General features: G+C 40.1%; 2 protein-coding genes across 4 annotated transcripts in view; both read left to right on the top strand.

Moving 5' to 3' along the window:
- IPO7 (importin 7) overlaps nt 1-7708 on the top strand; it is an 89695-nt gene extending 81987 nt beyond the window's left edge. The window contains exons 21-25 of one of the 2 annotated variants that reach the window (XM_054970442.1): nt 1225-1445; nt 1692-1897; nt 2562-2765; nt 3394-3510; nt 5979-7708. In XM_054970442.1, the coding sequence (XP_054826417.1) occupies nt 1225-1445; nt 1692-1897; nt 2562-2765; nt 3394-3510; nt 5979-6076 (846 nt within the window). In that variant the 3' untranslated portion in view covers nt 6077-7708. Of the gene's footprint in view, nt 1-1224; nt 1446-1691; nt 1898-2558; nt 2766-3393; nt 3511-5978 lie in introns of both variants that reach the window. The other variant, XM_054970441.1, reaches the window with a different exon arrangement.
- A 3678-nt stretch (nt 7709-11386) lies between these two features.
- ZNF143 (zinc finger protein 143) overlaps nt 11387-23490 on the top strand; it is a 60202-nt gene continuing 48098 nt past the window's right edge. Inside the window, exons 1-3 of one of the 2 annotated variants that reach the window (XM_054972893.1) lie at nt 11387-11434; nt 21631-21749; nt 22388-22480. In XM_054972893.1, the coding sequence (XP_054828868.1) occupies nt 21638-21749; nt 22388-22480 (205 nt within the window). In that variant the 5' untranslated portion in view covers nt 11387-11434; nt 21631-21637. Of the gene's footprint in view, nt 11435-12488; nt 12546-21630; nt 21750-22387; nt 22481-23490 lie in introns of those variants that run through there. The other variant, XM_054972894.1, reaches the window with a different exon arrangement.

The raw sequence follows: 23490 nt of genomic DNA, 5'->3' as shown, positions 1-23490 counted from the left end.
TGCTCTGAGCTTTGAAAAACTCCACACCGGCTTTTTCATCCAATGGTAGAGGGAAGAGGGAGCTCCCTCTTCCTCCCTCCCATTCAGTGCTGCTCTGAGCTTTGAAAGTTTCCAGACTGGCTTTTTCATCCAAGCTCCCTCTTCCCCCCTCCCATCAGGTGAAAAAGCTGGCAGGAAGTCCTGCTTTGATCTTCTGTATGCTCTGAATTTTTATGGCGCATACCGAAGCGGCTGAAATGCCCAAATTCTGAAGCGGCTTGCCATTTCTGGTTTAGGGGTATTCCAAATTGTTGTCCCTCTTCGGGTAAACTTTTTCCAGTGCACACCCCTACTAATCACTACACATACTGGGTTTTCTGGAATAGCTGCTGTTGAACAGTAGCAGGCAGCCAGGCCTAGATGAGCCACGCAAGTTGTGTGGTAGCAAGTAGCCAGTGATTGCTGCCAGGTCTGGTACTGATGAATCTTTGGTCAAAGGCTAAAACAACCCAGGAAAGGCCCCTTGTTTTTACTGACAAAAAGCAGACCTTGAATGTTGACAGAATGGTTGTGGTTGCCTAGCAACAGACACTGAGGGCATCTATTGTGGGTTTTTTTTATTAAAGATTTCAGATTTTTCTGCAAATCCAGGGTGTTTTTTCAGGCTTGTAGGAAGATTCAACAGAGTGTTTATGTATCCTCCAGATATAAAATGTATTAATTTTAGGTAATTCATACAGCTGAAGTCAAAAAGCCCACTTGCGGGGAGGGTGGGTTAAAAATAAAATAAAAAAATAAATAAAAAGTGATCATCTTTCCTTACGGTACTGCAAATCCAGGGGAGAGGAGTTTTATACATTCTGAATGCTCATAGTTGTGGATGCTTCTTGGTATACTGCTACTTATGGATTCCAGAACTGTACATTTCAGCTGCTGATCTTCACTAACTTCATTGGCATTGTGAATGGAGAAGCATGCTTCTACCCTCATTGCCCCAAGATACAAAAGCTGCAGCTGTTCCTGGCCATTTTCCTCCCTGATTGCTCATCCCTTTTCATTTGTTACGTGGCATACATGGATTCCTGGTTGATGAGTTGGACTTGAGAGGAAACAGATGAAGATCTACTTCTTCTGTCTCCTATTGTATTAGGGGAAAATACTTGAGTAGTTCTGAGTTGCAAAGTGTGAGCTCTGGATATTGTTGCTAGAATTTTTTAAGTTGGCATTATTTTTTTCCTTTTCCAGTGTATACCTTTATTTGTGGAAGCTGCTTTAGAAAGGTTGACCAGAGAAGTTAAAACAAGTGAACTGAGAACAATGTGCCTCCAGGTTGCCATAGCTGCTCTGTATTACAATCCTCATCTACTTCTGAGTACTTTGGAAAACCTTCGTTTCCCCAATAACGTGGAACCTGTTACAAATCACTTCATTACACAGTGGCTTAATGATGTAGACTGTTTTTTGGGGTAAGTTGGCTGTGATCCACAGAACTCCTTTAGACAGAAACAATGAAATGCCTAGTGCAGTGGATCTCATCACGTTTGTGAAATTTGTATTGATATCTGGGGAAAGTGAATAGAGATGCTGCTGTGTATATCAGCCTCCTCTGTGAATGTCTCTGGACAGGGATCCATCTTGGGTAATAAGTAATTTGCCTTATTTTTTCCTGATGTTGTAAATAAAGTAATGGGAACTTTTCCTTTATATTACAGACTTCATGACAGAAAAATGTGTGTGCTTGGCTTGTGCGCTCTTATTGATCTGGAACAAATACCACAGGTTTTAAATCAGGTTTCAGGACAGATCTTGCCAGCTTTCATCCTTTTATTTAATGGCTTGAAAAGAGCATATGCTTGCCATGCTGAGCATGAAAATGATTCTGATGATGATGATGAAGCAGAAGATGATGAAGAAGCAGGTAAAGGCTTAGTGATCTGCTTGGCAACAAATTTGTGTGTTGCTGGTGCCACTTTTCAGTAAACTTAACCCTGACACTGATTTGTGAAACATATTTCTGTCTTTCCTGGATTCTTCTTTGCTTTACTTCCTTGTTCCCATAGCAGAATCTTCTTTGTCCTTTCTGTTTTGCTCCCATATCTAAGCCTTTTTTCCATTTGCTTTTTAAATTAAATCAAGGAATCTTAAAATTTCATTACTTTCTTGGAATATATCCCACTAATCAATTATCTTTTTTTCCTTCCACATTTCTTTGTGGGTTTTTCATTTCTCATTTGCAAGTCATGTAGTGCAAATAACTCATTTTGTATTGAGTGCATTGTAGTGGGCCTTGCTATGTTCAACTAGAGCCTAATACTGGGATAAAAAGTAGGGAGACTTGTGGAAAGCAAGCATTGCAAAAATAAATGGAGAAAACAACATCCCTTCCAGTAGCATCTTAAAGACCAACTATCTGACAAAGGGAGCTTTGACTTCCAACAGTTCATACCTGGGAAATTTCGTTGGTCTGTAAAGTGCTACTGAACCTGAATCCTGCTCTTCTACTACAGACCAACACATGAAACTAACATGATCTCTTGCCATCCTGGAGCTGCTCTTTTTGATTCTTCCTCTTCTTTCAGAAGAGCTTGGAAGTGATGAAGATGATATTGATGAAGATGGGCAAGAATATTTAGAAATTTTGGCAAAGCAGGCTGGAGAAGATGGAGATGATGAGGACTGGGAAGAAGATGATGCTGAAGAGACTGCCCTGGAGGGATATTCAACAATTATTGATGATGAAGATAACCCTGTAGATGAATACCAAATATTTAAAGCAATTTTTCAGAGTAAGAGGAACTGTAATCTATCTTGCACCTCAAAACTGTATGTGTGTTTGGTATGTCAAAAATAGTCAAGAAGAATGCCTTGCTCATAAGCAGTCAGGAACTTGAGTCTTTTTGCATGTAAAAAAGTAGAGTTTAACTGCATTGATGATCAGGAGATTCAAGAAGAGAAGTGTGATTAAAAACTGAAGCAGGAACTTTATAACAGTTTGTGGCACCACTTAAAATAGTTTCCCTTCTAATACTTTTGCAGGAACAGATCCAATTGGGGAAAAAGGTAGATGTGTAGGCTTGAAAGATGGCAGTAAAGACAACTTGACGCCTGGTGGTTATAATAGTGGTAGTGTGCATAGGAAGCTGTGCAAGCGAAGACACACACCCCTCCCCAGTTTCTGAATTTGTCTAGCGCTCTGTATTTTCTAAAAAGGACAAATGCAGATGTGACGGTTCGAAATCTGGAGCCAAGTTCCTGCTCGAGGCTTGCAAACTCTGCATAGTCTTGACTGAATGCAGGAGAAATAGTGTTGATTTTAATTTAAATACAGTAATAGTAAAAATGGGTCCTAAAAAAGTGCTAATCTTCAGCTTGGCCTCAGTTTTTCATTTATCTGTCATGTCTCTTTTCCCATAGCAATTCAGAATCGTAACCCTGTTTGGTACCAAGCTTTGACACGTGGTCTTAATGAAGAGCAAAGAAAACAGTTACAAGACATAGCAACTTTAGCAGATCAGCGAAGAGCAGCCCATGGTATGTGTTTTCTTCATTAGGGTTTATGTCATTACTCAGTACTGAGTAAGTAATGGCTGGGTGGCTACCATTTTACAAAGCAGCCTGTAACCAAATCACCAATCTCATTTGATCTCAGAAACTCACATCTCACACCTGATCAATAGGCACTTGGACAAAAGAAAACATAGCAACAAGAACCAAAATTATAAATAAATAATTGTGTTTACAATAGTCAAATTATGTAATAGATTATGTTTACAATTGTTCTGAGATCTCTGGAGCTATTTGTACATCTTGATATGTTGCTGTGATCCAGTGAGTGAAGAATCAAACTTCTCAGAAAAATAGTGGTGGTCTTGCTTCTTGTCAAGGAAAACTGTACTAATGTCTGCATGAGGGGTTGTAGAGATAGAAAGTGGACAATAATTTGAAATAAATTCAATCCTTCCAGTTCTGTTACCTTATATTCATTACAGTTTTTTGAGAAAAAGCACTGACACAATCTGAAACACTTCCCTTTCATTGCACTCCTGTTTATTTATCCTTACTGAAGAAAGGATTGTTGGAGGGAATATGTCTCTAAAAGACTACTAGTTAACGCTGATGTTACTAAACCAGCTGTGAAAATAACTAGGTTCCATACGTATAGATGGAGAAACCAAATAGCAAGTCATGTGCAGTACTGAGCAAATATGTTTTCTCTTAACAAATTCAGTAAAAAAGTGGCATGGTTGTGAATCTGCTGCACTTCCAGTACTGTTTTATGATAGAGTCTCTGGTTTTATCCCACTCACCAATAGGTGCTTATTTCAGTATGAATGTCTTGTTCATAAGATCTCAAGACGAACCTTGCTGGATTGCACGTGTACATCTGGTCCAGCATAACTGTTTCACACAGTGGCCAATCTATTACTTTGGAGGGCCAACAAACAGGGCATAGAAGCCAAGGCCTTCTTCTGATGTTGCCTGCTAACACTGGTATTGTTTACTCTGAATATGGAAGTTCCCCTTAGTCATCATAGCTAGTAGTCATTGATGGATCTGTCCTCAATGAATTTGTCTAATACTCTTAAAGCCATCCATGTTCATGAATTCCACAATTTAATTACCTGTGGAGTAAAGAAGTATTTTCTTTAGTCCATCCTGAATCTATTGCCCTCATTGGGTGCCCCAAAGAGCTAGTATTATGGGCGATGGAGAAAAAGTTCTCTCTATCCACTTTCTCGACCTATGCATAATTTTACAAATTTCTGTCATGTCCCCCCTCAGTAATCATTTTTTTAAACTGAAAAATTCCAGTCTCTTTAAACTTTCCTCATAGGAAAGGTGCTTCAACCCCTTAATCATCTTTGTTACACTCTTCTGTACTTTTTCCAGCCCTGCAAATTCCTTTCCTAATAATCCCCAGCACAGAGTTTGCCTCTTTCACAGCTGCCACACTCTGAGCTAGTATTTTCATTGACCTGTCCACTACAACCTTATGAGGGCAGAAGGGTGTGGTATACATTTTGTAAAATAAATAGAACCCAGAGATCTGTTTCTCTGTCAGTCTTGGCCAGTTCAGGCTCCATTAGCAGATATTTAAAGTTAGGATTTTTTGTTGTTGTTCCATTGCACATCACCTTACACTTTCCTACATTAAACTTCATTTGCCATGTTGTTGTCCACAATCTTGGAATAATTTGTTTTACACTCACCCAGTCAAGATAATTTATGAATAAATTAAATAGCACTAGTCCCAATACCAGTCCTATGGGACCCCCACTGCTCATTACCCTTTATTGTGAAAACTGCCAAGTTTATTTCTACTTTCTGCTTCTTGTCATTTAACTAATTTTTAATCTGTAAGTAGACTTGACCTTTTATCCCATGACTGCTAAGCTTATGCAGGAATCATTGGTGAAGTACTTTGTAGAACTCTCTTTGAAAGTCCAAGCGTATAATATCTACTGGATCAATCTCACCTACTTGCTTGTTAACCTTCTTAAACGCAAGAAGGTTGATGAAGCAGATTTCCCTTTGCAGGAGCCATGTTGATTTCTCTTCAGCAGGCTTTGTTTTTCTATATTTTTTAATAATTTGATCTTTAACAATAATTTCAATTACTTTACCTGGGACAGATGGCTCAGTGGCCTGTAACTTCCTTGATCCCCCTGGACATGTTTTTAACAATTGGTGTAACATTTGCTACTTGCTAGTCCTCAAATATGAAGACTGATTTTAGTTCGTCTCTGCTGTTTCTTGCTTGATCCCAGGCAGAGTTGAGTACCTATATAGGATACAAAATAATGTATGCTTTTAAAATCATACTCAAAGCCTACATTTCTAAGAGGAGTGACTTCTAGTGTCTCTTAAGCATACGGCATTTAAAAAAAATAGACTCTGCTTAATGGGAACTAAGAGTAAGCACAAAAATCTTGATAATACTTGACATGCTTTGTAAATAACTGAAAATAGTTTAATTTCTCTCCCCTCTCTTCTTTCAGAGTCAAAAATGATTGAAAAGCATGGTGGATACAAATTCAGTGCTCCAGTTGTGCCAAGTTCATTCAATTTTGGTGGTCCAGCCCCAGGAATGAATTGAATTATCACTACCTTTTCTCCTACTGTGTGATTGTAGTGAAGAGCTTGTGTTCCTCCCAATAGTGGTTCCAGAACTGGTTCATGTTATCTACAGCTCACTCTAAATGAATTGGTAGATTGAACATTTTTTTAAAAAACCACCAACCTAGGAAGTGGGACTTGATCATGCAACCTAATACTGGAAAGAAGGATTTATGATGATAGGAAGAACTTGACACTCGAGCTTCAAATGACACGCTGTGGAAATCAGAAATCAAGAGGGAATGTCATGAAGGCAGGTTTCTTTCTATGAAGAAAAAAATAAGGCATTGGCTGCAGGACTGTTGAAAAGGTTCATTTACAGTACACAAGCTAGAAGGCCAATTTAATTTTTACACCTGTGGGACTATGAGTATTTGCCCAACTTTCTTCTCTTCCCTTTCACCCCACTGGGAATCTGTTCTTCTAATGTACATAAAGGTAATTGGATAGCCTTACTTAACACTTCATCATTTCCATTTATCAAGATTGTTCATATGTAGAATATCGGACACTTATTGTAGCACTACATAACTGATAAATCTGTAAATGATTTAGCATTTTCATATTGAAACAAGCCTGCTAGCCTATGTACAAAAATAGCAAGATGTTTGTTTATAAAAAGGGATGTTCTGGGGAAAATTTCAAGTTATTAATTTAAAACAAACTAGCAGTTTTGTACCTGGTGACTTTGTGGTGCAGTCACCATTGGTTGTGACTTGAATTTGGTTATGTAAAAAATGGTTAGTAGTATTTCATTGCTGCTAAAAAGAAAAAATGGCAACACCCTATGTGTCCTTTGTTTTTCTTAAAGCTGTCAATGTACAAATGGAAATTTGGATACAGACTCCTTCATGTTTAAGTGCTGAGAAAACTTTTCTCAGCAGCATGTGAAATCTGACATGAAGTTCTACTCTTACAGAAGTGTATTTTGAAGTGCAGTGGTGAAAGATCTACATATGCAATCTATTTTAAAAAAAGACATAATTTGGCCGGCTTCGGTTGAGTATCATTTAAGTTTGTTCATTTGGAAAACTTATCGTGTTGCTTTTTTCCAGCACGCAGGTAGAGGCTTTAATATCTTGTTCCCCTTCCCTCAATGGTTCCAAAAATAGTGGATATTCTTTAATTTGCCTGATCCAGTTGGGTTACCAAGCTCTCATTTCTGAGACCACCATTCTCCTTTATACTCTTGCCTACCAGTGGTATAGTAGCTAGTATTTTAACTAGAAAGGCAAAAAACTCCTCCCTACTGGGACCACTATTAAAACCACTGAATGAAAAAGCCACCATCAAAATGATGTGAGTGGACTGGCTTAGGGCCCCGTCTTTATTTCTATAAATACATAAAATATTAAATGCTGGGTTTCTTGATCTTGCCTTGAGATCACTGGTGTCAAATCTTTTAAGTAAAACATTTTCATTCTCCTGGCTGTTTTTATATTCAGTGTCATCTGCTGTTACAACTGATACTGAACAAGCTACCTTAATTTAAATGTAAGCCTCCAGAACTTTAAAGGCAGGTTGAAAATGAACTGAATTTATATCTGTAAAAAAATGAAACTGAAATGAACATATATATTATGATATTCAAAATGCAGTCTTCAGAAAATCAGTTTGTGTGATGTGTATTTATTTGTTCGCATCAGCTTTTGGGGGTGCTCAGAATGTAAGGCTTAGGATCTACCTCTTGCTTGCCTCAAGCCAGTGTGAGGGGCTCTCTTTTTTCAGTTATTCTTCTTGATTCTCACAAATGTGCATTGTGTTAGAAGTAAACTGTTAAACATCTTAGCTACTGAGAGGAGAGCATCTTCCGTCCATCCTATTTAGCCTCTAGATACGTGGTGCAATGAAGCTAGATTCCCAAGTAGGCTTCACTGCTTTGTCTTTTCCGAGGATGTTTTAATGTCCTGTTTCATTGCTGGTGTTAGTAGATTTGCAGATGCTTGGTGTTAGACTGGAACATCAAGAAACTAGTGTTTAGAGCTAGTAAGTGGAGATCACCAAGTTAGTGAGCTTAAATCCATTTTAGTTCATACTGATCTATATTGCATAGTTTGTTGATTTTATCGGGAGAGCAGATGTTTACCATTTGCAACTTGTGGTTTCACTTATTTGTGGTCTGTGGCTCAGCCACGATACAGCTAGTCTCCAGTATGACCTCTGCATGTCAGGAGAGGAACACACAAGCAAGCACTCTGCCCCCCACCCCCGCCTCCATGATTGCCAGCTTCTCAGAACTCAATCCACATGTGGAGAAGTATGTGCATTGGGTGAGTAGTGCAGTGTTCACCTTCCCAGCCCAGTCAGATAATTAATCTCATGGTCCCATTTGCAGCATTGTGATGTGAAAGACCAGGCAGGAAAGGTGACCACTGCTGATCTGGCATTGCTGTAGCCAAGCTGGGCATGACTAAACCAGGCCTCCCTCCATGAGAGGGTAGAACCCTTTCCAGGGTTGTTTTGGCCTCCTAGTCTGTCCCTGAAAGCAGCTGAACCCCTGCTTCCAGGGACAAAATTCATGGATTTTGCTAATCATGGTGATCCTAAAAAGAGAACTCCTATGGATGGTTGGAGGAGGGGGTGGTATCTACATTATTTAAGGAAAATAAAAATCAGATGAATAATCTGATGGCATATCTCTTTGAATATAAGCAAGGTATCATTTCTCATTATTGTGCAGTGATTAGATGGGTAAACTACCTGATTCCCTGTAGCCTGGTGCAGCCAGTTCTGGAGTCAGACTTTTGGCTACAGTGCTCCTTTTTGTTTAATCTCATTGTGGTAAATTGGGTCACATATATGCAACAGAGTTATGGTCCTCACAATCCAATTTCTGGGAATAAAGAACCTTTGTTTCTTAACAATTTTTCATAGCAAGGACTAAAAAAATAAGTTCTCATGAACAGGTAAACCCATTTCTAACCTGCTGGGCAACATTGCTCCCAGAACTCTCATACTAGATGCTATTTTAATGACTATTTTCTAAATTGTCTTTCCTTACTGTTGCAATTGAGTTGCTGAACCAGATTGAGCCCTCATTACATTAGCTGCTAATGATTAGCATATTGCATAGGTTCCAGTATGATGGACACCAAATGTGAAGTTATAGACTCTGTTATATTAAACAACAAAGTTGTGACCTGAATTTGCACTGCTAACATGGGTTTACTTGAAAGCCTCTAAATTGTTTTCAAATTATTCCAGGGAATTTATAACATTCCTTGAAAAATTTTCAGCAATTCAGTTACATGAATGTCAATTTTTAGTTAAAATCATAACCAGTTTTGAATTTGGGAAAATTTCTTTAAGGCAATATATCCTTGTCTGTATTGGCCATATTTATAGAATCTTTTGCAATTTTCCTCTGATGGAATATGAATGAAATAAAAAAGTATTTTGCCAAGATTGCTGGCTCTTACGGAAATTGTTTCCATACCTTATTCTATGTTTAAAAATAGCAATCTTTATTGGGATTTTTAGGGGGATAATTTAAAAAACTGGCAGTACTGGCCAGACTACAGAAGACATGATGGAATGTCAAGCAACCTCTTTGCTATTTGAAATTAATTGTTCAAATGGATAACCAGACAGTCTAACAAACACTTTGGTATTTTAAGTTCATCTGTATATTTATCTCATTTATTTTGAATAATGAATGTTCTTTTGGGGAAATTATCTAAATAAAAGTTTTGTAAGACGTTTCTAAGAACTGCAATTTGGTCAAAAAATAACCCATGCCAGTGGTTTCCAGTTAAGTTCTATCCTTGAGTATTAAATGGAGAATTTCACTAAAATGCTTGTAATTTTAATTTTTTTAAAATTGGAAGCAGTTAATTAGCTCATGTTTAGAAGATGATGAATTTAGATAGTTTGTTTAAGAAGTAACTTTAAGTACCCCTGGGAAACATTTTTAAGTCCTAGAATATATCTAGCATTTAACTGGCTCATATTTTACTAAAAACTACGAATTCCACTGCCTATAATTTTCACAACATTAAATGTCTTTGTGAATAGCACAACTGTGCATTATTTCCTGAAGACCTCCACTGAGAATGCTGGCCACTTCTTTAAAGGTATGGAGTATGAACAAAAGATCATTTTATACAAGATTTTGGACATACATGTATAAATTCATAGTGTAGGCGGGAGAAACTTTCAGCTGCTTTTGGAGGAAAAACAAAGTTGCTCTTGCAGAATAACTGAAAAGCAAAAACGCTGGGCAATGTTTAATATATGCGTAGTCGGCGCAGAGCCGCAATAAAAAGAGGAGCAATATATTGGCATCTAATGCAACTCTTAAAATTGCCTTCCTTTCATAACCGTAAAGTACCACAGCCTTGTGGTCTAGCATCTAGGCAACTATTAAGATACAGAAGTGTCTAGTCCCCTGTTGTAAAGAGAATAACCGCCTAAACTGGGCAGTAAAAATAGTTACATGGTTGCCAGTTTTTTTAAAAAACTCGTTTCTCTGCTCGCGAGCCTTTTTAGTAGCCAATTCGCCTAATTATTACAGGCGAATTAGCTTCTAAATGTAGCCCACCCACAATTTTGTCCACGCCGAGGGAAATCACATTCTAATCAGCTAACGTTGATGAACAATGTTGCTTAATGGGGGGGGGGCGCAAAATATTAACATCGATCAATTAGTTTAACTGCTTTCTATCGGCACAATGTACACTGGACTGTCGGAACGGGAAGCAAAGAGGGCATCGCTATGAATTTTGCGCGGTCGAACCTAAATGTGACCGTTCTCTCTCTTGGGGCGTGTGAGCAAAACACCCAACACGTTTAGTAGCGCCGAGCTTATTTCGCGGCAAAGAAGCCCCTTTCCCACTGAAAGCGGAGAAAACGCCTCCAGGCCGTTACAACACGCTCGCTTTCTGCCTCACAATTCTACTGAACCCTGGAGCTTCCCTTAGAGATACCCGGTGTAGTTCTCAGGACGAGACTAGCTACTCTTCAGTTAGTCAAAATGGGAAAATGGCGACTATCCTTCCTTCCCTCACTGACGCACAAACGACTCATCCAACGTGATACAAAATGGCGGCTGTAGAGGCCCTGAACCTAGCATAGAAGAGACTAGATATAGCTTGAAGGCGGGACCATCAGCCAACGACCAATCGGCAATAGAATTGGGACCTCGTCTGTCCAATGGCTACGATGGAAGGTGTATAGTGTCGTGGGCTGCCCAATGAGATCTTATTCTAGTGCTGATTGCGGGGCCCGCCCGCAGAGCTCTGGGCGGTACTGGGATAGGCGGGCGGGCGCTTAGACGGCCGTTTCCTGTCCTGGTGCATGGTGGTCGGACGGAGGAATTGTTGGAAAATTTCTCGGCGAGGTTCGTATATAAATGTGTTTTTACCCAGTGTGCCTTATTCTAACCGCCGCCATCTCCGGGTGGGACTCTTCGTTTGCGGGCGCGGCCTGGCCTAGTCTCTTCGTGGCGCTGTTGGATGAGTGAAAAGCAAAGGAAACGGGGGAGTTGTGCCGGCGCCGCCGAGCACATTAATAATAAAGACGAGGCGTCGTCTAGCTGCCGCCACTGCCTGCCCCCGTACACACACCCCCACCCTACGTGTTCCCGCCTTCTAGGCCTCGGCGGTTCCACTCTTTTCTTGGGCGATGTACTCGTCTCCGGGGAGAAACAAGAGTCGCATAAAATATGAAATGAACGGCTCAAGAAGGCCAGATGAAACGGGGAACATCGCTTGATGTTTCGGGGCGCGGGAGGGGGAGCTTTCCTCGGAGACTCTTTAGTAGCTGCGTCACGGGACGGGGCTTGTTTCTTCGTAGCTCTCAGTAGCCTGAGAGGAAACGTGCTGCTGCGCCCAGGTGTTGCCCGCGCCCTCCCCATGCTCGGCTCCAATCGGCCGGGCTGCGAGCCCGACACGCTGCGCTGGTCTTACGTTCAGCGGCACACCTCACATCCGCTCAGGACTGGGAATTTGAGGCAAACCATAGAAGGCTGCCCGTTTGATATTTAAACTGTAGTTAAGGGGCTCGGAGGATGCGCATCCCTGCTGAAACAGACCTAGGACCCCGGTAGTCTAGCATCATACTTCTCACAACTACCAACCTGAGGGCAAGAAGGCAATGCCCCGCAACTAGTATTCAGTGGTACACTGTCTCTGAACATGGAGGTTCCCTTTGATTATCAAGGGTGACAGCAACCCAGCCCTGTGCAGTTTGCTTGGAGAGTGGCTCGTAAAGGGTTACCCCAGATTTAACACACATGGTTGTGACCTTAGTCAAAATTATTAAAACTAATGAAAAGTAGATAATGCTTTTTTATTAATAAAATATGTGCACATTTAAGTATGCTCATGCCAAAGAAAATCTTGTTTTATTTTAGATAATACATGTATTGCAGTAAGCAGCAGCACAAAAGAGGCATTTGCCATTGTATGAGAGGGGGCGGGATGACTTCTTGTACTGTTCCTCATAATTTTGTGAGTACATTTATTAAAAGTCAGCTGCATAATTAATTAGGAAAACCTATTTACTGGCTCAAAGGATTTTAATCACTTCAGCTGATTCCTTGACAACTGCGGGTCTACTTACATATTTCATTAATTGTTCTTTATTTGTTTTCTATGTTTGCTGCTGGTGAATGTTGAGGGCAGAGAAAGAGTGTGTGTGCGCGCGCGCACGCACACACTATAGAGTGTAGTGTGCTACTACACTCTGAAAAGCAATCCAACCTTATGCGTGTTTTCTGGAAAATCCCAGTTAACGGTGTATAGGATCACAGCCTTATGTTCTTGTGCAGTGTAATCCTAGATATTTACACCATTCTAAGCCAGTGAGTGTTCGACTTCTTAGCCAGGTTATTGAAACTCAAAATACTCCTGCTTTTCTTCCCATACATACAACCTGATACTTCCTTTCAAATGTTCCCTTGAATGAGAGAACTATCCATCTGGAGACCAGCTCCTAACCATTTGGGGAAACATTGCCATTAAAGAACCCCATTAATGGCCTTTTGTTAAGGACCAGCTCTCATCACTGTGGACCAAACATAATGCTAGATCCAATTAAAGTAATTAGACAATATTTATGGTACCTACATAGCTATGTTTCAAAGGGATATAAAATATGTTACCCATGCATTTAAAGAGTCATACAAATAAAAAGGTTCTGTCACAAATCAAGAAATTTATGAATATCCATATTTGGTATCATGCTGTCAGTTTATTTGTGTCATTTACAGTCTGCCTTTCTCACTGGAAGCAGTGGAAAAATCAGTTTTATTTCATGCAGGAAAAAGTTTTAAGTCTTCATGTGGGACTCCCTTTGAAAAGTGTCCTGATGCTATAGTTGTTACATGATGCTTTAGCCAGAGTTCTGACTGGAGTGGGTTATAGGGGCCATATCCAGTCTTGTTCTGCTTACACTGGTTCCCAGTTTGCTTCTGGCATAAATTCAAGGTGCTGGTATTTACCTATATCATTTGGAGAAAGAATATTATAAGGATCACCAATTCCAATATGAACTTACCACTGAGATTGTCTTTGGAAGCCGTACTTCCAGTACCCCTGCCATCTGAAGTGAGGTAGGTGGCAACCCAAGAAAGGCCTTTTTGGTTGTAGCACGAAAGTTATGGAATCTCTGTTCCCTGCTTACAGGGGAAGACTTTTTTGCTTTGCTGGCATTCCCTCACTGATTCTTATTCCCCCTACTGTTCATTTGTTTTGCTTTAATTGGTTTTATATATGTACATGCTTTTTATCTGGTTTTAATGTTTGGAGAGCTCTGACTCTCAAAAGCTCATACCCTGAAAACCTTGTTATGTTCTGCTTTTGTGCATATTCATACTTAATTTGTATACTTCCAGTAACTTTTAAAAGATTTCATATACACAAATTCATGATTCCTAAAAATCCTTAAAATTCAATATCTATACATTTTCTAGAAGAATTAGACTAAAAATACAGTTACATGTTTAGTTTCCTTCAAAAATAGTTCTTGGTGTTTTTCAAAAGAAAACTCATTTTAAAATGCTTAAAGTGTCATGGTCTTCAGTATAAGCAAGCGGAAAGCTAGGGATAAGCAACACACACATCTGAAACTGATTTTGGTGTGGTATGTGGTCTTCTGCTAGAATTGGGTTTTCCAGGGTTAAAAAAAAAGGGTATTTCCAACTTTTATATCAGCATAAAGAATTTTCAAAACACAATGGGCTTTCAAACTCAGAAGCAAGTAAACAGATTGCCAAATCTAGCTGTGAGAGTTTCTAAAAGCACATAATTTTTTTGACAAGTTATCAATATTTTTCATGCATGGGGTTAATTTCATTATAAAATATAGAAACAGGAACACATCTTGATGACTATAGAGAGGCTGGAATAAAAAATATTCTATAATTAAAATGATGTGTCATAGGATAGAGTGCCCCCTAGGCCAACTATTCTGGTAATCAAATTTAATAATTCCATTTTAATGCTGCATTTAGTGATGTAGATATATTAACTTGCTGGGAGTTGTATTACCGATTTTATTGTTAATTTTTTATGTTGTGGTGGAGAGTGCCCTCAAGTCATAACTGACTGATCCCTGGCAGGTTTTTTATGGCAAGAGACTAACAGAGGTGTCATTGCCTGTCTCCGCAACTTTGGTCTTCATTGGAGGTCTCCCATCCAATTACTAACCCAGACCTACCCTGTATAGCTTCTGAGATTAGGCTCACCTGGGCTAAGAAAGGTCAGGGCAATTTTTAATGTAGAAGTTAATATATAATTTAATTGCTATATTTTAATTGTATATTTTCATTGTACTGTTTGCTATATTATAAGCTAGTAAAATACATTGTTTAATTAAAAGAACTAGTCTGTTACCTAGGATCATGATTAGATATGGGCACAAACCGCATTACGAACCAAAAAAACCCATGAACCACCTGATCGTCTGTTTGCGATCCGGCGGTTCGTGGGGGTCCATGGCCAACGAACCAGCGTTTGTTGGAAGCCCAGTTTGTTGCGTTTGCCCGCAGTTCGTGAAGCCAGACAGTCAGGCACCATCAATCAGTTCCCTTGGAAATGGAGCTGGGGGAATGCCTGAACTCTGTCTGCACTCCTTCTGTCGCCCTGGAAACCCGAATTGAAGCCCAGCTTACCTTGATCGGCAGGTCTTCCTTCCAACCATGGAGCTGCAAATTGGTTACAATTGGTTACATGGGAGAAGACACCCGGGGGGAGGGAGGGGGAAGGGGGGTATTCTGTAGCCATGGACACTCCAATCTCATCCCTGCAAACCCTGATAGGCAGTTCTGATGGCCAACCCCTTGTACACTGGGCCAACGTCAACTGGTGGCTCTAATTGTATTGAGTGGGAGTTTCCTTAGGGCCTCGGATTAGAGAGGATATAACTCCAAGATCCCTATTGCAATCTTGACCAAACTGGGGTGCTGGCTGGAGGAGAGCCTGCTAAATACTCCCTGTGAATATGGGCTCTCTAAGTGTAATGGGGGCCGTTCCAATGAACCGCAAACCGGTTCGGTAATGGGAAATGTTTGTTATGGTTTGTTCGGGTTCGTCAGCGGCACCGAACCACGAACCACAGTTTCGTTAATTTTTTTGGTTCGTGCCTATGTCTAATCATGACACATTTTATTGAATAACATGTCCATGCCTGTAAGACATAATTTTTGTAATATTAGTGCTCAGAAAGCCACAAATACTGTGTGCTGAACCGTAAGGCATTGTCAATTTAATAAAAATCAATATTAGTTTATTATTTTTCTAAGGGAGTCCATCAAGACTATTCCCCCACCAGGGCCAGCGCGCCCATTGAGGCCAGGTAGGCGGTGGCCTCAGGGCGTGAGGGCACCGGAGGGGGTGTTGGGGGCGGAGGTACGCGCTGTGGAGCTGGCGTGGCTGGGCCGCAGCTGCTGCAGCCAGCCAGCCCTGTGCCGCCGCCGCCACCACACGCCCCCAGCCGCGCGCAGCAGCCACGAGCCGCTGCCGGGGCGGCGTGCAGAGCGCGGAGCAGCCTCCGCCCGCCACCCCAGCCGGCTAATGCCCCCGGCTTGTGCTGTGTGATGACGTCATCGCATGATGAAATCACGCAGTCCGTGGTGCGCACGCATAGTGCACATGTGAAGGGGTGGCCTCAGGCGCCAGAAACCCTGGTGCTGGCAGTGTCCCCCACCCACCCCTAGATGATACATCATAAGATTGTTTATTTAAAATATATATCTACCTTTCTCGCAAGAACCTCAGGACTCAATGGCAGTAACAACAATAAAAAACTATATTAAAATCAAGAATTGGACAACATATATAATACATTAAAACCATATTAAAAACCAATCTAAAAGTACCTGTTTCCCCACTAGAAGGATATGATCTATGAGAACATGGATTAGAGAGCTTCATTAATCCAGGAAGCTGATTTTGCCCCCTTCTTCTGCCCTGCTGAGAGGGTTTGTTAATTTCCGCTTTGCTAGCAGAAGGCTCTGTCAGTTTCACCTCCCCTTCTAAGAGGTGAAGAGGAAATAAACCTCCTGAGCAGCTATCTCCCTGATTCTGTAGAGGGGAGATTGATAAGTGGTTTGGTAGCATAATTTTTGTATATTGGTCTTGGTACTGTAATAAAAATGATGATGATGATGATGATGATGAGAGGGAAAATTGACAAAGCCTTCCAATCTCTTTTAAAACTCAGCTTCCTGGCTAACATTGCGACTCCCTTCACGTGCTTCTTCTTGTGAAATTTGTGGCTTGATTCAGTCTGTTGGAACCCCCATCTGACAACCCATCCCCAAGAGGAAACGTCTATAGCTTGCAGTAATACCTTTACAAGATTGTTTGCTGACAAAGTAATTCTTATTTAGTCTGATTTAAATCAGTTTTGATGCAAAGCCTGTACTGACGTCATTGGCTCAATAGCTGATCATTTGCTGACCTGACACATTGTTTGAAGTTGTGATATACCACCAAGTAAGATTCTTCCCCATCTTGGTTAATTAACTATTGCAAGGAGGAATTGAGAAATCCACTGGCCAGGATTGTTATCATCTCCTTGCTTAGGGGTAATTTACTTCTTTCATTTAGAAGAAGCATTAAAAAATAACTGCAGTTGTGTAATACTTTTTATTGGAACCAATCAGAATACCACAAAACTGAGCAAGCATTTGAGTTCCCAGATCTCTTCATTAGATTGGAAGTTCAGTACCTAAAAAAAAAAAGTGAATGGGTAAGGTGATGTTTTAGGGCTTGATGGAGGAGCCTCCTAGTCTGCAGTTTGTAGAATCTTAAAATGGAATACAGGATGTATTCCAGGCTTATCTCGATTACATGGTATTGAATCTGAAACAGATGCACCCAAAACTGGGTCATAAGAGCAAGAAAAGTCACCATGGTCCTTTTGAAAATATAACTATCAACAGTCAAATACCTTCCCAGCTCTAACCAAAACACACAGGTCCTTGTAAAGCAAAGATTAGAAGGAAAATGTGGTAGTAGTTATATTAATAAAGCAGGAGATTAATTTTAGGTGGTGAACTTGATAAAGAGTTAGTAGAAGCCAAATTGGAGAATGTTGGAGAACAAATGTTCACACCATAATCAGAAAAGACATAGTTCAGCGGCAGCTGGAAAAACAATCTGTATATATAAGATAAACCCAATAGTTACTGTCCTAATTGCCCAGTCCTGACAGTGGCATGCCCTTTAAAAGATTAATATTCCAAAAGGGAGCCAATTGAATGTTGAAACCTTGCAGGCTTCTTTTTTAGCAGTGAGACTTTCCATCAAAGATGTGGTTTCAGATAGATTAACTTCAGAATTTTATAACGTATTATGAAATAAAATCAGATGTCCTTTGGTTACATCAACAAAAGTGCAAGTTCCCAATGGTGCTTGGTTTTCTAGCCAGTGATAGAGGCCAGAGTGCAGGGTGGATTTGATTTAAATCAAACTGATTTAAATCACTAGTCATTAAGGCTTGATTTAAATCATAGTTTTCTACATAAAGACTAATTCTTGCTGGTATAACTTTAATATGCAAGTAGATGCCTGCCTTACCGATAGGTAAAGGAACTTCATTAAAGTATTCCCAAACTGGGTCTCTTTTACGACCTGCTGCCATTATAGGTTTTTTCCTCCAAGGAAAGAATGTGATAAACCTCAGGTCATACACACAAAAGATCCAAAGACTTGTGCAGTATTGTGCTCAAAAAGTTTCACTTTCATTTTGTACTGCTTGCCCCTCCCTCCTCACACTTAGTTTCTTCTTTTGCAGCAGATCTATTCCACTCCAAACAATCAGAAAAATATTGTTTCTATTCACTGAACTTCTTGAAACTTAGCACTGGAGGGGTTGATTCTGTCTTCGTAGGTTTGTAGAACAATAGGATTAAGGTCTTTTTCTCAACTCTGTTCATGTTACAACGTTTTTGCTGTGAAGAAGAGGCATGTGATCTCTGCTGAGCTGACACAAATTCAGTTTTGAGAACTGCAAAACCAAGCATCTGTGATAATATCTTGTAGGCAGAGAAACTGCCCAATAATCTTACAAAAACCTCTGGAAGAGCATGACATTGTGAATGGATTAATGGAATTTATTTACCAAAAAAATTAAACATATACAGCCTTATTCTACATAATTAAAAACTAATCTTTATTTCATGATGGAATAACCTTTGGATGGTAATATATTTTCCTCAAAAAGCATTTTATTTAAAAAAATCCGATTTAAATAAAAAAATCCGATTTTTTTGATTTTTTAAAAAAAATCATTGATTTTTATCCACTCTGCCAGAGTGCTTTTCCTTTTGCAACTGTAGTTATTTACTTGCAATTGGGGCAGTTCGAAAGGGGCAAACTCCCTGCAGCTGCCTATTTTCAGGCTGATGGTTATATCTTGACTAATTTCCTCTGGCCATGATGTTCTTCTTGGGAGGCAGGGAGTGCAACTATCCTGTGGTTCTTGGTCCTTTGACCGGTGGCAGAGAACAGATTTTCCTCCTCTTCACTACCTAAAACTTAATTTAAATGTGAACTCCTGTGGTGAAAGGGGTCTAGGCTGATTTTGTTATCACAACAACAACAATAATAATAATAACAAACATTCAATTTATATACCGCCCTTAAGGACAACTTAATGCCCACTCAGAGCGGTTTACAAAGTATGTTATTATCCCATCCTTTTATATTTCCCTTACCAGGTAGAGGTATATTTGTAAGAGGAAGTAAACAGAGAGAGATTGTGATGAGAAATCTTTCTCTGGTTAAAGTAGTCCAATAAGAGTAGAACGTGAGGGATTTGTTTTCACAAAACACAAATATTACAGCAAATGCCTACCTAGCATCAGCATGTGTCATGGAAATGCATAAACCAGAAAAGTATGTGACTTTCAAATCACATAAGAGATGAAGCCAATTGTAAAAACATATGTAAACCTTGCTGATTTAATAAGTGGGGCACATAGGAAGATACTGTTTTCCCTTTAGACAATATTTCCTAAATTTTGGATAGTCGAGGCAAAGTACTTAAAAAAAGTAAAATGGAGGTATGTCCATAGCTGGAATTGAAGCAGAGCATATTACCAGCTCTGAGCTCAGGTAATACTTATTTCTGTATCAGATATGATTGGCTTAATAAAGTAACTCCTAATGGAGACAACAGCACAGTTACTTTTGATAAGAGGCAGCATGCCTAGGAACTCTCAGAAACCTTTAATTATATCTAGTTTTCATAGTATGCTAATCTTTCAAGTCACTCTAGTGTGCTCTGGCACAGAGTTTAGGAATAACTGCTTCACATTTTATACTGGATTGCCAATTCTAGACTTTGTCTCTTGCGTGTAAAAAGGCTCTGATGGTTGCTGGACTTTCCTATGTTCATGTGGACTAATACCCATGCAGGATAGGGTGGGTTGAATTGCACTTCCAGCCTCTTGGAGCTGTGCTGAGAGAAGAAGTTGAAAAGAGAGATTTCAGCTCTTCTCAGCTGAGACTCCCAGTCTGCATAGCTGTTCACATGGGTCCCACAGTCCTGAAAATGAACTTTCCCAGGTTTGGAAGCAGGGGGAGGGGAAGGGAATGTTGAAAAGGTCTACAAATCTGTACATCCATGGATCTCTGGGTCCAACCCATTTCTTAATGTGAGAAATACTATTTTTATTGTTGCTTTTTTCTAAGAAATAAATTTACTTGGATCCACCAGACAATTTCTCTCAGGATCAGCATTTCAAGAATCATTCAGGGGCAAGAAAGTCATGTTCCATAGGCAGGAATCTTTCTGTCCATGGAAACAATTTTGTAGATTCAAACATATATACAATCACATGAGCAAAACTAAACATTGGGGGGGGGGAAATCTCTTTGGTAACCCACTGGGGAAAAATGATTCTTAAAAACGCATTAGCTTTCGAGAATCAAGTTCTCTTCATCAGATGCCTGATCAGGCATCTGATGAAGAGAACTTGATTCTCGAAAGCTTATGCTATAATAAAATTGGTTAGTCTTAAAGGTGCTACTGGACTCTTTTTGATTTTGCTACTACAGACTAACACGGCTAACTCCTCTGGATTAAAAAGGCATTATAACTGATCTGTTACAGTTAAACTAAAATTTAAATCGAAGAAAACCTGAATATAAACAGAAACATTTGATTGACCTGTAACCTGAAGAAAAATACATAGGATTGGATCCTGTTAGTCTTTTCACTCCAGTTCACCTAATTTTCCGCCTTATGATAGCCTCCACCCTCTTGATTTTTAACCATGTAGAGCCCATGATTCTTAACAGCCTTTTTGGTGGTTAAAGGGGACTCCATCCTTTTTCACTAGTAGAAAAGTAGGTTGGGTCCAGAACATGCAGGTGTAAATTGTCTTGGATTTTATTATTGCAGCACATCACAAAAAGTATCTGCTTTTCAATATATTTATTAGACTGAGACTTAACACCCATCATGTTGATTTGAATGTCATTGCAGTGTCCAAAATCCTTTTAAATCAGTCTGATACAGAAGCTTATTGTCTCACCAGAGGAGCAATATATATTCTGGTACCAGTAATTTATGTTTAGAATGATTTCTAGAGTTTCTAGCCTTCAGATAACTTCAAAGAACTAGTTTAGAGAGAGCCAGTGTGGTGTAGAGGTTAGAATATCGAACTAGACCCAGGTTTGAATTGTCGCTTTGTCATGGAAGCCTGGGTGACCTTGGCCAGTCACACACTCAGCCTAATCTACCCCTCAGGATTGTTGTGAGGATAAAACAGAGGAGAGGTGAGTAATGTTAGCCACTGTGAGACCCCATTAGGGAGAAAGGTGGGGTATAAATAAAGTAAAATAATAAGGGATCCTTTGGTAAGTTATATCTGGTCATGTGATTAATTCATTCCACTATGTCTTTCTAAAAATATATCGATGGACAAAATCAGAATATATGTAAGAAGCCTACCTACTTTGGATCCCTGGCAGCACCAACAAATACCTAACGTTGGAATATATATAGGAATAATATTATAAAAACATATTTCTGGATAGGTTGGACCTACTGGTATGATTTTTAATTTCTCTTTCTATTTAGGTACACAATGTTATTAGCCCAGATAAATCGAGACTCTCAGGGAATGACAGAATTTTCTGGAGGAGGGATGGAGGCTCAGCATGTTACTCTGTGTTTGACGGAAGCTGTAGCTGTACAAGGTAAGCAGTCAGGCTAATATCTTCATTATCTTCATTTTGGCATTCCCAAGATTCTACCTTAATGAACTAACACTGTGGCACACAGGTGTTTGAAATGCTCCATAGAAGTTTATATTTGTTTTCCTTCGTCTTAAGTCCTGTGAAGCACGTCTGTAAAGGCCTGCACAGACATGGTTCTTTCTTGTCTCTCCCTGCTTCTGATAGGCCCTTTAGACCTCCAAAATGGTAATGCTGGAGATTGTAGCTTTCAGGAATACAAAAATCTGCATGGACCACGAGCTGCAGGGGGAATCAGCATCGCACTGCTCCTGTGGCAACTCAATGTATTAGTGGAAGCACTGCTGACAGAACAGGAAGGGGAGAGTGATTTTCCCGTCGTCCTCTTCACTTCAAACCCTGAGCTGCATGGCTTGTTGACTGTGCAATTCTTGCAGCCTCCAGCACATTTCTACTTTGTAGGTCGCAGGGAGCTGCTATGGAAAGGGCAGGAAACAGTTGTGTCATGAATGTCCCTGTCTGCATTCTCCATCAACTGCAAGCACTTACCTTCAACTGCTGTCTTCAGAAGTTTATGCATTAGAGGCTTACTGTGTGTCAGAAAACCCAAGTAATGATAATTAAAAAAATTTTTTTGTTAGATGGAGATAATTTGGACAACATGGAAGGAGTAAGCTTACAAGCAGTTACACTTTCGGATGGTTCCACTGCCTACATACAACATAACTCTAAAGGTATATTAAGAATTTAAAATTATTGCTACAGTAAAAAACTTTTGTTTAAATTGAAAATCAGATGAACTCTAAGTTGGTAATTTGTTTCAAAGTCTAGCTCTATTTTGTTTGTAAATATTGGTGGGCATAGATATAACTTTTTACTTTGTACTGATTAATACAAAACCACTATATCTGTGTTCACAATCATGGAAGTCCTGATCAAATGTTTCATGCATAAACTTGTATTGATTGTCAGTGTATGTGTGTTCTTAAAGTGGCTAAAAGGTTAATGGCTAGCATCCTGATACCACGTTGTGTCACACGATTATACGAGTTCCTATCAGCTCACTCTCACATTCTGCACATGGGTGCCCTTCCTCTAGTCTGTCTCCTTGCCTGGTAGGCTGCTTGCCTACTAAAACCTCAGATCTGGAAAGGGAAGGGGATTCACTACTACCACCACCTGGATTAGTCCTCCACTGCCTGGAGCCAAGACATGGTCTGTCCTCCTCAGCTTCTCTCTTACTTTTAAAGGCTGGCCTGAAGACGGGGGAGGATCCACCCATAGATCTCTGGCTCTCACAGGACACCTCCCCTTTAGAGTTGGAGAGCTGATGGGCTGTCAGATCTAGACTCATCCTTTTCTATTTTAACTGCTATCTCATGTGACAGATGAGTACTCCTTATCCCTGTCAATCAGCTGGGTGGCATCTATATGCTGGTGTCTCACTGAGTGGTGGGTGGGGATCCCACCATGGCCAGAATGTGGCCACCCTGCTGGGCAATTGACTGGCCCTCTAGAGGGTCATTCCCACCCCTGGTTGGAGTCAAAGTTACCCCCCCCCAACTGCCCAAGACTTACTCTAAGGTTGAGGTCACTATCATCCTGTTACCCAAAGTAGCAGTAGTCAGTGTGTCTGCTGTATTTAGGGAAAGCTTCAGTATGTTGCAAGGGTGCTGCCAACCCAGGAACTGTTTCAGTTCAGAAGAAATGAGGCAGAAGGGCACCTAGTGTAGAATCATAAGGA

Source organism: Eublepharis macularius, chromosome 2 (genome assembly GCF_028583425.1).
Source record: "Eublepharis macularius isolate TG4126 chromosome 2, MPM_Emac_v1.0, whole genome shotgun sequence".
Classification (NCBI taxonomy): domain Eukaryota; kingdom Metazoa; phylum Chordata; class Lepidosauria; order Squamata; family Eublepharidae; genus Eublepharis; species Eublepharis macularius.
Note: the sequence above shows the minus strand (reverse complement) of the source record. Positions and strands in the feature narration are given on the sequence as shown.